A 14,601-nucleotide genomic window follows, 5' to 3' on the forward strand; every position below is an offset into this window, starting at 1 on the left:
CATGACTGCCAAGGAACTGTGAGGAAGTTACACAACAGTGAATGTTTCAGAAAATCCACACGATCGTAATATATCATTTAACTATTGGTGATTATTAGGTGAGAAAAAAAACTGCACATTCCCCTCAAATAGTAAGCAATACACACATAGCATCTATGCTTTCTCTATTCCTAATGGAACTGCTGCTGAAATTGAGGCTTGATAAGGCTGAGATTACTTACCTGCTAGCCAGTAAGCAGCCTGGCTGTGACTTGGAGGGAGGTTTGCTATGTCTTGATCCAGTGATATTTCCTGCAAACAGAAAGCCAGATAGGAAAGAAAAAGATGTGAGTCTGGCAGGAAGTGGATGGGATGACAGTGAAATAAATAGAGGGAGGAGAACCAAGAGATCAAGTTGAATGAGCAAAGGAGGGATGTTACAGACTGGAGTTGAATGTCAGGCAGGCGTTACTCTAACTTCCAAGCCATAAGGACAGATGAGACATCAGGTAGAACTTAGAGCAGTGGTTTTCAATTTTTTTTTTAACATGAAATGAATCAACTCTCTAAGAAAATTTCTCCCAGAGGCATAAGCAACAAATGCACTTATGAGGTGAATGTTTGGGTATGAGGTGAATGTTTGGGTATGAAAAGGTGAATGTTTGGGTATTACTACTTATCTAGTAAACCATCCTTTCTCTGTCAATGAGAAAACTGAGGCTTAGAGATTCCAGTGGCATACCCACGTAACCAATAAGATTAGTGACACGATGTGGAGTAAAACCCACTATTCTTTCCCTGACTCCTGAACCAGTGATCCTTATACCTCACAGGGCTCCTACTGGAAAAATCTAAGCAGTCCTTTTTTTTTTGCTTTTTTTACTTTTTTAGGGCCACACTCACAGCATATGGAAATTCCCAGCCTAGGGGTCGAATTAGAGCTGCAACTGCCAGCCTACACCACAGCCACAGCAATGCTGGATCTGAGCTTTGTCTGTGACCTATACCACAGTTCATGGTAATGCCGGATCCTTAACCCACTGAGCAAGGCCAGGGATCGAACCCACATCTTCATGGGTCCTGGTTGGGTTCGTTAACCACTTAGCCATGGAAGGACTCCCCTTTTTTTTTTCTTTTTATGGCTGAACCTGGACCACATGGGAGTTCCCAGGCTAGGGGTTGAGTAGGAGCTGCAGCTGCTGGCCTATGCCACAGAGACAGCAACATGGGATCTGAGCCACATCTGCAATGCCTGACCCTGAACCCTCTAAGCGAGGCCAGGGATTGAACCTGCATCCTCATGGATACCATGTCGGGTTCGTAACCCACTGAGCAACAATGGGAACTCCAAATGGTCCTTCCACATTCACTTGTGGACACTCTGCCTCTGGTGTAAGGGTGGGCGTGAGGGTGGAAGTGAGGTTGTTGAGTAGCCAGAGTGACCTCTCAGCATTTGCAGAGTGTTATAGTCCAAATATCGATTTGAAGTTATGCTGCTCACACAACTCCTAAGATGTGGCATCCAGCCTCTGCTTAAAAATCCCAATAAGCATGAAGCATATTTTCATTTTAACCTTTTCTAGGTTGCAAGAGTAATTCTTCTGAAATACCACATAAATCTGCTCTCTTTTCCAGTGGTGGAACATAGAAGTTAAGAATTGTGGCTCAGTGGTTAACGAACCCAACTAGCATCCATGAGGATAAGGGTTCAATCCCTGGCCTTGCTCAGTGGGTTAAGGATCTGGTGTTGCCATGAGCTGTGGTGTAGGTCACAGACAAGGCTCGGATCCCATACTGCTGTGGGTGTGGTGTAGGCCAGCAGCTACAGGTTCGATTTGACCCCTAGCCTGAGAACCTCCATATGCCTCCGGTGAGGTCCTAAAAAGACAAAAAGACAAAAAAAGAAAAAAAGAGAAAAGAAAAGAAAAGAATTTGAGCTGTGAGATCAAAATGTCAGCTTCATAGCAAGCTAGGTATATAATCTTATGCAAGAGATTTAATTTCCCAAGACCTCAATTTCTCTACTTTAAGATGAGAATAGTAATGGTACCTACTTCACATGGTATCATGAGTTTTAAATGAGGTAATACATATATTATACTTGGCACCTTGCAACATAGTTAGTGAACCTAAAAGCTAACTATTGAATTGTTGTTCCTACTATGTTCCAGAATATTTTGCTCCATTTAGGGAACAGAGGAAATGAAAGGAATGACTTGAGCTGATTCAGATTTGAATCAAGTATATTGTGGCCTGGGTCTGGCTGGCTCATCTAACCTGGGAACCTTCATTAATGAGAAATATATTAGTCAGGAATTATATAATCACTAGTTTCAGATGTATTTCAATAATTGGATATTTATGATAAAATACACAATTACAAAAGAATTGTCATAGCATTTAAAAAAGAGCACAGAAAGAAGAAATAAGTTCACACGTATTTGGAGATAAAATAGGAATGCTATATTGTCATATACGTAGCATGGTGATTAGAAAATTATAAAAATCACAGTATAATGACTAGAGAAAAAATATTGATGTTTGAGGGCACTGATTCTGGCATCAGAAAATATGGTCAACATTTAGGCGTCACCACGGACTCGCTGTGCAACCTTGGTAAAATTTCCTAAACTCTATGAGAATCAATTCCCTCAGTGATAAAACTAGTCAGTCAGAGGATTATTCTAGTACCTGGAGTAAAGTAGATGCTCAGCAAATTGGTTATTAATAGTAACAGAAAAAGAGGGAAACGTACTTCACCTGGAAGCACCATTTAAAGGGAGAGGAGGAATGTCTTAGGGAGAAACTAGCATTAATTGAGGAGCTCTCTTTTAAGCTCTTTCTTTTGCAGGTTATTAAAAGCCAAAGGCCTGGACGATGAATACAGGAAAAAAAAACAAAAAAAAAAAACCCTGAGATCCTGGAACTACATGAAGTCAAAGAATCACTAATTCCAAATCATATGTTGCTTTTTCAGATTTTATAACTCTCAGCTGATGCCCATAGCACCACCAGTTTGCCAGGACACATGGCAAATCAAAGCCACGTGACAGAATTCATCCTTCTGGGCATTACAAAGAATCCAGAGCTGAGGAGACTACTCTCTGCCGTGTTTCTGGTCATGTGTGTGTTCACCGTCTTGGGAAACCTCCTCCTCATGGTAACCGTGGTCACAAGTCAGAGTCTGAGATCACCTATGTACGTTTTCTTAACCTCCTTGTCCCTTCTGGATGTCACTTTCTCTTCTGTCATTGCCCCCAACATGATTGTGGACTCCCTCTCCGGGAGCACTGTCATCTCCCTGGAAGGCTGCATGGCCCAGCTCTTCGCGGAGCACTTCTTTGGTGGCGTGGGGATCATCCTTCTCATCGTGATGGCCTATGACCGCTACGTGGCCATCTGTAAGCCCCTGCGCTACAGGGTCATCATGAGGCCTTGGGTGTGCTGCCTGTTGCTGGCAGGGGCCTGGGTGGGGGGGGGGGTTATTCATGCAGCAATACAGCTTCTCTTCATGTATCAGATACCTTTCTGTGGTCGCAATATCATAGACCACTTTATAGGTGCTCTGTTTCCACTGTTGAACCTGGCCTGCACGGACACCCACCTCCTGGGCCTCTTAGGCATCCTCAACAGTGGGGTGATGTGTGTGGCCATCTGCCTTATCCTCATCTCCTCCTACGTGGTCATCCTCTGCTCCCTGGGGTCTTGCAGCTCTGAAGGGTGGCGGAAAGCCCTCTCCACCTGTGGCTCCCACCCCACAGTGGTTGTCATGTTCTTTGTGCCGTGCGTGTTCTTGTACGTGAGGCCTGTGGCCATCTACCCCACAGACAAGGCAATGGCTGTGTCCGATTCCATCATCACACCCATGTTGAATCCCCTGATCTACACCCTGAGGAACACAGAGGTGAAAAATGCCATGAGGAAACTGTGGATGAAACCAGGGAATTTGGTCGGCAGGTGACTGTCATGCTTGGAATACTGCGTGCTTCTGAAAAGGAGAGATTCTTCTTTCAGAAATACGTGAGAAATAAAACTGATCATTCTCCATTAACAGCTGGAGGGTTTTCCTAAAACTATTCATCTGATTTATGATTTAAAGTGTTTAGAAGGATTAGGATACTCTACTGTTTCATGACATTCTTTGGCTTCCCATTATAGAAGCACCTTGCCTTGTCCTTGAATTACCTGGTTAATCCTTCTATAGCCTCTAACTCTCCAAGCACACCTTGAGCCTCTCACCTGCCCCTCACTATGCATCTGCCATGTTGAGATTTATCATCTGTCCTTACGGCTGTTACAGCCTTGTCTCACCACAGCACTGTTGCTTCCCTCTCTCTAAAAACTGACCCTCATCTTATTTGGTGGCTGTTTTCCTCTAACTTCTGGTCCTTAGATGAGGAGATTGTGTCATTACGGCATACAACCTCCTCCATAACTCTATTCAATGATTCTTCTACTTTTGCCATCATTCTCTACATCAAAAACTTCTTTTTTTCAAATTATAGTTGATTTATACTGTTGTATCAATTTCTGCTGGACAGCTTAGTGACCCTACTTTCCGTAAGGTTCTATCACCAAAGATTGAATATAGTCCATTCCCTGGGGCCAGATTGACATGCAGAAATCTAGATCACAGTATAACCATTTCATCATTGTTTCCTGCACTGTGATCTGTACCTCAATTACAGAATGGCTACACGTGCTATCACCCAACAGAGTCATATGCTTCTCAAGATGCAGTGCTTTTTTTCCCTCCCCACTGGAAAACTTATTTTTAAAACTGAAGTCATTTTTGGTGGCCGTTGGTATCCTCGAGCAGTTTCACAATGTAAATGAAAAGCAAGACTTGGTTCTTGGAAATAATTCCTAACTTAGGAAGATCCTCTGCTCTGAGGTAGCCAAAATGACATCCATTACCTCCTGGGGTTCTGATACTTCCTGGATTGTTGTTGCCCTTTTTTAAAAATGTATTATTGTTATTATTATTATTGCTGTTATTATTATTATTGTGCTTTTTAGGGTGGTCCCTATGACATATGGAAGTTCCTGGGCTAGGGGTTGAATCATAGCTGCAGCTGCCAGCCTACACCACAGCCACAGCAACATGGGATCCTAGCCAAATCTGTGACCTCTGCTGCAGTTCATGGCAATGAGAGATCCTTAATCCACTGAGCAAGGCCAGGAATTGAACTGCATCCTCATGGTACTAGTTGGGTTCTTAACCTGCGAAGCCACTGTGGGAACTCCAGCTCTTGCAATTTTTATTGTTTATTTCTCATCCATAACTATTTTAGCACCTCCCCCATTAATCTGTTGTCTTTCACTTAAACTCCCTTTCATAAATTTGATATTTAAATATTTGCTTATGCCCTGGATTAAATTGTATTTTTTTTTCAATACTTCTGCAGTGCTGACCCTTGACCTGCTGTGGTCATAGGCCAGGCTCAGGTAGGACAGGACTAGCAGATGATTTGCCAGTAATTTGCCATTTTCCTGGTGGAACATTATTTCCCAAAGTTATAGAGGAGGACGTGCCACAACAACTTTATTGTAACTTTTGAACTAATTAGCCAAATTATTTTAATGACTGGAGGTGTAATTAGAGTTGGATTGACAAAAATGATCTTGCCCTTCCCAAAAGCTGTATTTTAGTACACAGAGCAGTGAAGTGAGGATTAAAAATAGGAGTTGGAGGAGTTTAACAGCTACTTACCATCTGTGGAACATTGAGCATAAAGCAAATCTCTCATCTTCCTCTGGGCTTGGTTTGCTCATATGTTGCCAAGAGCTAAAAGAAGACGGCCAAAGCTATCATCTTCCAAGTCCCTCAGGAGAGCATGTACAGGGAGGGATCTAATTTATATCCGGAGACCAAGATCTAAACATGGCTTTTAGCATTCCAAACCTTCCCAAGTAAAGATAGTGGGCTGGAGGTCAAGAGAGCCAACACAAAGTGCTAAGTGCAAGTGCAAAGTATGGACTCCAGCTATTCATTAGGAAAAAAATTTTTTTTTCCACATAGGGAGCTATTTAAAGGCTTTATTAAAGTGGTAAGGGGAAAAAAGAAGACAGAATGAAGATTCTTTGGTAACTGGAATGGTTTCCATCCTTTGTGCCTAGCACAGAATTCTATGCAATTTTGCTAAAAATTTGTATTAATGAAATGTTCATTTTGTCTAAGGGTCAATTTTTCAAATTTACTGAGTAACCAATAATTTAAAATATTTATAGCGTTTACAGCAATTAATATACAATGAGCTGTTTTGAAAAGATGTTCTGTAGATACGTGGTGGATTCATGTCTCATCTAGATTTGTTTCAGTTTAATTTATATTCATGATATATGACCAAAGATCTGAATCTACCAAGTATTTTTCATTCTTTAGTTCTGCACATCTTAGAAATATTTTCATTATTTCCACAAGTATGTATCGATTAACCCCTATGGGCCCGAATATTTTAGGCACTTGAGATGAAACAGCAAACAGAACAAAGAAAGATTCCTTCCCCCATGAGCTTAGATTCCTGAGAAGGAGAAAGACTTGGATTAATTATCTAACCTATAAATAGTGTGTTTCATTAGGTTTACACTAACTATGGGAATGAAGATTATCAGGGCAAGGTCAGCTTGAAATTTTATTTTATTTTATTTTATTTTATTTTATTTACTTATCTATCTTTTTAGGGCCACACCTGGGGCATATGGAGGTTCACAGGCTAGGGGTCGAATTGGAGCTGCAGCCACTGGCCTACCCCACAGCCACAGCAATGCAGGATCTGAGCCCACATCTGCAAACTACAGCACAGCTCACAGCAACACAGGATCCTTAACCCGCTGAGCAAGGCCAGGGGTCGAATCTGCATCCTCGTGGATACTAGTCAGATTCATTTCCACTGAGCCACAACGGGAACTTCCGTTTGAAATGTGAAGTAGTCAGTGTTAAAATTTAAGTGATCAGTCTTCATGGAGGACATCACGTTTGAATAAATATTGGAAGATGCTGAGTCAGCCATGAAGATATTCACTTGAAGACCAGGGTCTGGTGGATTCAAGGACCAGTAACCTGGGGGTAAGGGAGGTGGGAAGCCAGAGAGCAGCAGGAGATGATGTTCCATTATGAATATAGTGCCTGATAGGTTGAGGTAAGGATTTGCTTTTTGTTGTTGCTGTTTTTTAATTAAAGTATAGTTCGTTTAAAATGCTGTGCCAATTGCTGCTATACAGCAAAGTGACCCAGCTATATGTATATATGCACATTCTTTTCCTCATACTACTTTCCATCATGTTCTGTCCCAAGAGATTGGATATAGTTCCCTGGGCTGTACAGTAGGACCTCATTGCTTATGCATTTTAAGTGTAGTGTTTTGGTAAGAGTGAAACTGAGCACCATTAGAAAGCTCTGATCAGAGAAGAGCAGACTTGGCTTATCTGTGACAAGACTACTCTGGCTGCTCAATTACGGGGTGACCTGGGGAGGGGGTAAGGGCAGTAATGATAGAATCAGGGGGGCAAGTTATGGAATGATCTTGGTGAGAACCAAATATGACTTCCTCTGGTCAACTTGGTAATGATAGTAAGAAATGTTGAATTCTGTACATAGTTTGAAGGTAGAACCAGCAGAATTTTGTGTCAGATTAGATGCGGGTATGAAGGGAAAAGGGAAGAGTTACTTAAAGACTTTTGGCCTGAGCTATTGATAGGATGGACTTGCCTTTAACTGAGGAAAGCCTTCTCTGGAAGAAGAACATGGTGGTGGGGATGGGGTGAGGGTGAAAGGCAGTGGAATCAGTTCCTCTTTTTTTTTTTTGTCTTTTTCTATGCGGCCTATGGAGGTTCCCAGGCTAGACGTCTAATCGGAGCTGTTGCCACTGGCCTACGCCAGAGCCACAGTAACATGGGATTCGAGCCACGTCTGCGACCTACACCCCAGCTCACAGCAACGCCAGATCCTCAACCCACTGAGCAAGGCCAGGGATCGAACCCACAACCTCGTGGTTCTTGGATTCATTTTTTAACATTTAAAATTTTAGGTGTTTTTAGACAACAAAGTGGATATTTCAGTGGGCAGTTAGGTTGAGTCTGGAGTTAGGGAGCATAGTCTTGGATGCTGATATAATTTGCAAACATTCAGCAATAATAATTCAAAGCTATAGGATGGCATGCATTATGGAAGCAGTATGTAGAGACAGAAGAAAAGAAGGACACCTAAGACTGAGCCCTGGGGTACAGCAATCTTAAGTAGTCAGAGAGAAAAGACAGAGTCAACAAAATAAAATGTGGAGTGACCTGTGAAGCAGGAGGACAATCAGGAAAGAAAGGTAAATGGAAAACCAAGTGAAATAAGTGTATAGAGGAAGGAGCTATGGATTTAACAATGTGCAGGTCATATGCAATACGGCCAAGAATTTTTTTTAAGGTGGAAAGCTGGGGAAAACTGGCTGGAATTGGTTTAAGAAGAACTGAGAGGAAAGGAATTAGATATAGGCAGTATGAAAACTTCTCCAACATATTTTACATGGTAGGGGTGAAATTAATGAAAAAGTAGCTGGGAAGGGAGTGGGGATAAAAAAGAAGATATTTTAAGATGAAGGAAACAAGATGTTTGATGGTGATGGGAAAGGTCCTACACAGAGTTTGCTAAGGGGAGAGAGGAGTGAATTATCAGACCACTGCTCTTAGGTAGACAGGAGGAAATGGGATCTGGTACACAGTGGAGATAGTGGCTTTGGGTAGTAGAACAGATAGATTACAGGGAGCAGGATTCTATAGCAGGTGGAGAGGGGCCGGGGAAGCAGATTATGTGGTTATAGATCCTGGGGGTGAACAGACTGATGTCAATTTGTACAAATGATTTCTAATTGTTTCATGGTTTCTTTAAGTAGAAAGTAAATCATGGGTTGAGACTGAGAAAGGAAGAGGAAGTACTGGAATTTTAAAGACAGAGGGAAAGGTGGAGATACTCCTCTAGTTCTTTATCACTGACAGTCCTAATGGTCCTTTACTCACTTTAGAACTGTGAGAGAATAAGTGGATCCTGGAATTCCAGTGCGATGGTCGAGCAGCATCAAAGACTCACCTGAGATCCAGGTCATGAATTTAAGATAATATTGGTTAGTGTGATCCCAAAGTACTATTCCCAGGATGAAGCACAACTTAGTTAAAAATATACACAGTCCGTTAACATCTTCTGAAAATAAGCACATTTACAAAATTTTGGGGTGAAACTTGAAGGAGTTGGACTTAGCCTACTATTTGACTCGAGTGCCACCTAGTGGGAAGATAGCCTAAGTGCCACGTTAACCAACGGGTTGTAGAAACTACAGAAATGACCACTAATCAGGTTGCCCTCATCTGTGCAGGGATAGGGTTGGGTGGCTTGTTCCCCTACCTGTTTAGGAAATCCTCCTGGGAATTGATCTTTATCTGAACATTTATCATATAATTAGCTGAGCTTATTTGTCCACAGATGTGACAAATTCCCAACTTGAAAAAAATATGTTGCCTGCTATCTTTAGTAACTAGCTTTTCCTTTTTGCTCCAGGTTGAGTCTTTGTTTCTATTTTTCTCTGAAAGGTCTGAGCAACGGTGTTGTGCTTAAGTTAAGAATTCCGCATAAGTCAATTATACTCTAATAAGATTTATTAAAATAAATAATTCTGGGAGTTTCCATTGTGGCTGAGTGGTTAATGAACCTGACTAGTGTCCCTGAGGACACGGGTTCGCTCCCTGGCCTCCTTGAGTGGGTTAAGGATCCTGTGTTACCATGACCTCTGGTGTGGGTCACTGACATGGCTGGGATCCTGCATTGCTGTGGCTGTGGTGTAGGCTGGCAGCTACAGCTGCGATTAGACCCCCAGCCTGGGAACCTCCATATGCCGCAGGTGCAGCCCTAAAAAGACAAAAGAAGGAAACAAAATTCTGTAAATGGTATATTTGGCATCTTTTCCAAATGGATTTTGAAACATCTTAAATCTGGCAGGAAGCTGCTACTACTGCCCCAGGAGCAGTCTCTAGAGTACCCTGTATTCCTGATTTTATCCCAAATATTTCTTGCTAACTCTTCGTATAATAGCAAGATTCTTCCACTTTGCAATACCTATAATTGTAGATGTGGTTCAAATTCACTTTCTTGGGATAGATTTTTAGTCACTTTTCTCCCATGGTTTCCTTTTCTACCTCGAGCATGTTCCCAGGACCGTAGGACAGGTTCATTTAGCTTCTGCTTTTTGGGTGACATTTCCAATCTCAGAGGGCAAGACAGTTACCCAAGTGATAGATAAACCGACAAATCAGAATTGTGACCGTTTACAGCTCTCCCTTAAAGATGAGAGCATTTTTGAAACATTGCTTTAGATATATATTGGCTGGGGTCAGATTGGAGTTGCAGCTGCCAGCCTACACCACAGTTACAGCAACACCAGATCCAGGCCACATCTGTGACCTACCCCACAGCTCACGGCAACATAGGATGCTTAACCCACTGAATGAGGCCGGGGAGTGAACCCGCATCCTTGTGGATTCCAGTCATATTTTTAACTCACTGACCCACAACAGGAACCCCCTGAAACTTTTCTCATAGTCCAGGAGGCTTTAAAACTTGCAATACCCTCAGCTTTTAGCCCCGTTTGGGGTGGTTTTATACGGATCGGCACATTTAACATATTTAGGAGGAAGGTTATGGCTATATCAAGTGGACATTTAAATTTGGATTTTTAATATCTGGTACACGGATAAGGAAGCATTGAGATGCTAATATATTGAGATGAAATTATGTTTCATTTTAAAAAATTAATTAATAATGACATTTTCTGACATTGAGGTCATTGTGTTTTTGTTTTTGTTTTTTTCTTTTTATGGCTCTACCTACAGCATATGAAGTTCCCAGGCCCAGGGTCGAATCACAGCTATAGCTGCTGGCCTACATCACAGCTACAGCAATGCTGGATCCAAGCCACATCTGCAGCCTACTCTGCAGCTTGTGGCAACGCCAGATCCTTAACCCACTGAGTAAGGCCAGGGATCGAACCTGCATCCTCACAGAGACAACATTGGGTCCTTAACCCACTAAGCTGCAATGGGAACTCCCGTATTATTTGTATGTACACATATAGTTACCTCTTCTGGGGGCCCTCATTCCTTTCAGGAGATCCAGATTTCCCCTGGGTATCCTTTATCTTCTGACTGAAAGACCTCCTTAACCCTTCTTGAACTGAAATCTGGAATTGATGGATTCCTTGACTTTTGAATACTTGAAAGTCTTTACTTCACCATTGTTTTGAAAGATAATTTTGAGAAGTGTTGAATTCTAACTAGACAATTTTTGTCTGAATCCTTTAAGGATGTTGCTCCACCCAAGTTATTAAATGTCTGTGTAAGTTTCTAGAAATACCTCCTTTAATATCACTAGTCCTTGGGAGTTCCCATCGTGGCTCAGTGGTTAATGAATCTGACTAGGAACCATGAGGTTGCGGTTTCGATCCCTAGCCTTGGGCTCAGTGAGTTAAGGATCCAGCGTTGCCGTGAGTTGTGGTGTAGGTCACAGATGCGGCTTGGATCCTGAGCTGCTGTGGCTCTGGTGTAGGCCAGTGGCCACAGCTCCGATTAGACCCCTAGCCTGGGAACCACCATATGCTGTGGGTGTGGCCTTAGAAAAGAGCAAAAAAAAAAAAAAAAAAATCACTAGTCCTAAAATTAAGATTTTCTACATCTTAAAAACCTCAACTATGCACAAGGTTACCTACACATTAAAGAGTTCCCCAGTAAAATCTTTAATAATGCACTTTTTAACCAGACAAGTTTGCTCATTTTGAAAAATAAATGTGCAAAACATGGGCTGGTAACTTTAGAGGGAAAAAAAAATAAGGGAAAGGCCTACCAAGATATCAAAATATAGCAGACAGCTATAATAATTGTAAAAATGTGGTATTAACAACAGATAAATATCTCATTTAAACTGAACATAAACCCCTGACATAGAACATAATGAATATGAGATTTTGGAATAAGGTTAAAGCAATATCTCAAATTAATGGAAACATATAAATCATTCAAAAAAGTTAGTAGGACAGGAATTCCCATTGTGGTGCAGGGGAAATGAATCTGACTAGGAACCATGAGGTTGCAGGTTCAATCCCTGGCCTTGCTCAGTGGGTTAAGGATCTGGCATTGTTGTGAGCTGTGGTGTAGTTTGCAGAGGCAGCTCAGATCCTGCGTTGCTGTGGCTGTGGCATAAGCCAGCAGCTGTAACTCTGATTTGACCCCTAGCCTGAGAATCTCCATATGCCACGAGTGAGGCCCTAAAAAGCAAAAAAAAAAAAAAAAAAAAAAAAAAAAGTTACTGGGACAATGTGTAGCTATCTGGAAATGTATTCTTTCTATCACAGTAATAAAACAGACAAAATTTAAATGAGAAGTACCTGTCATTGTAACAGAGGAAACTATGGAAAAACTGACAACTTTGCAACAGAGAAGGCTTTTCTAATAATGATTCAGCGACAGTTGGGAGTGAGAGAATTGCATATCAAGATTCAGAAGGTGGAAAATTTAAGACTGAGAACAAGTGAGGAAGAAATACGGATGTGAAAGGGTAGTTTCCTTAAAATTAAAGGGAGGAGAAGGGCCTGTACTTTACATTTTGGGGACCTCTCCTAGTCATGTGGGTATCGGGGGAAAGACATGAATAATCCAGGAAGTGTAGTCTCATGTTCTCAGAAGAGCCCAGCTTTCTATGTTCCAAGGGTGTGAGGATTTAACTGTGCACAGAAACTCTTCATGTCCCCAATTTATCAAAACTCTAGGATTATGGGTCATGTTGGTGGTTGGAGAAGGGGCTTGTGGCAGCTGCTGCTCTGGGCTTGGATTCTAATAAATTTATTGGATTCAGGAGGCAGAGAAAGATTGCAGTGGGGGAAGTTCTGGGAATTTGAGTCTCTGTGCATCTTCTATGTGTTGATATTCTATAAGTGAGTTGAGGTATTTGTATGTACTCATCTTTGCAAGAGTAGAATTCTCCAAGATAAGTGATAGGCATGAATGCTCTGAGTATTAAATAGTTCGAAGACAATTCAGAGATCTTAAGTGATTAAGCAAATAGGAAAATCAATTGACAGTTAATGCGACTCTCAAGAGAGTTTGTTGGAAGTTCTCTTGTGGTGCAGAGGGTTAAGAATCTGGTGTGTCACTGCAGCTTGGGTCACTGCTGTGGCCCTCGTTCTATCCCTGGCCTGGGAAATTTCATATGCCATGGGCACAGCACCATCCCAAAAAGAGAGTATGTTGGCTATATACTAATATTGGAAAGGATGTTAAGTCCCTTTTGAACCAGTAAATGCTTTCAGAAATTTAAATAATTTTAAGCCAGGAAGAATATTGGTGGTTAGAGTATGTTCATATGAAAGTTATTAAACAAAGAAACAATCAAAAAAACCAGAATGTCTCCTGCCCCATTTCAAAATATCATCAGCAGGAAAATTCTAAACATGTACCATGGCATACATGGTAAATCATATTTTAAAAAATTAAGACAATAAATAATACAAAGAATATGAAGAAAAAAATTTTTTAAAAATAGCTGAGGTGATTGATCGAGTTACATCCAACCAGGCTTTGACAACTTGAATGGGAACAGAAGTGCCAAAGTATGTATTAAATAGCATTTGCTTCTATTCCAAGAACCCGTAAGCTCTAAGGTTAGAGCTTACTAGAGCCAACACCAAAGTAGAGAATACTAACAGACACCAAATCTAACCAAAGTCCACTCTAATCTGAGAGCATATTTCATTATGGATTTAATGGGGATGGGACCTCTGTTTTATGTTCCTGGCTGCCTAGATCCGCACAAATTTTTGCCCAAGGAGCTGATTCCAGATGGTCGCTCATGATAAGTTAGCTCTACCACACACTACCGATGAGTTAGCATTACCTTACACTGCTCATGTTACAGTGACCTCCCTACATACATACACAAGTGTGCCCGCACCAGTCTCTGACCCACACAGCAAGAATAGAAATCATGCCAGTTGTTAGTTTTTCAGTTCTGTTCCAGGAGCTGGGGATCCTAGATCCATTTCTGTTGTAGCATGCCCTGCTGAAAGCAATGCTGAGAGATGATTTTGGAAGTATTTGTGGGCACCAGAAATGGTACATAGAGCATCCACCTTCCTCAATGGGTTCCAGAAAGAGCTTATTTTCCTTCCATTTAAAGACTGGGCATTTTTAACTTACCCAGCCTGCATCTTAACTTTGCTTTCTGCTCCTCCCTCTTCTTGCCCTATTCTAGTAACTTTTTTCAACATCTCATTAAAGGAATTCTCTGAGACCCTTTCCAATGATCATCATTTTACAAAAATCCCCAAACCAAACCAATAGTAAAAATTTATAAATATAAATTTCATATTCTTTAGGGGATTGCATGCACACACACCCAGTTAAATATTACCAAACTGCGAAAGCCCTATCAGATAATTTTATTAATTAATTTGCAGCAAGAAAAAAAAATAGGATCCCATTCTTTATCAATGAGATGTTAGGTTAGAAAAAAAGAAAGGAAGAAAAAAATATGCAATTACATTTCTGCTTTGTGATCTTATTGTACTTGTTCCTGATGTGATTTACTCTGAGTTG

General features: G+C 41.3%; 1 protein-coding gene across 1 annotated transcript; it reads left to right on the forward strand.

Annotated features, from left to right (window-relative positions):
• Window positions 1-3,007: 3,007 nt before the first annotated feature.
• Window positions 3,008-3,940, forward strand: LOC125124476 (olfactory receptor 4C6-like). Its single transcript, XM_047774586.1, has one exon. The coding sequence runs from the start codon at window positions 3,008-3,010 to the stop codon at window positions 3,938-3,940; it is 933 nt and encodes a 310-aa protein (XP_047630542.1).
• The last annotated feature ends 10,661 nt before the right edge of the window (window positions 3,941-14,601 follow it).

Source organism: Phacochoerus africanus, chromosome 4 (genome assembly GCF_016906955.1).
Source record: "Phacochoerus africanus isolate WHEZ1 chromosome 4, ROS_Pafr_v1, whole genome shotgun sequence".
Classification (NCBI taxonomy): domain Eukaryota; kingdom Metazoa; phylum Chordata; class Mammalia; order Artiodactyla; family Suidae; genus Phacochoerus; species Phacochoerus africanus.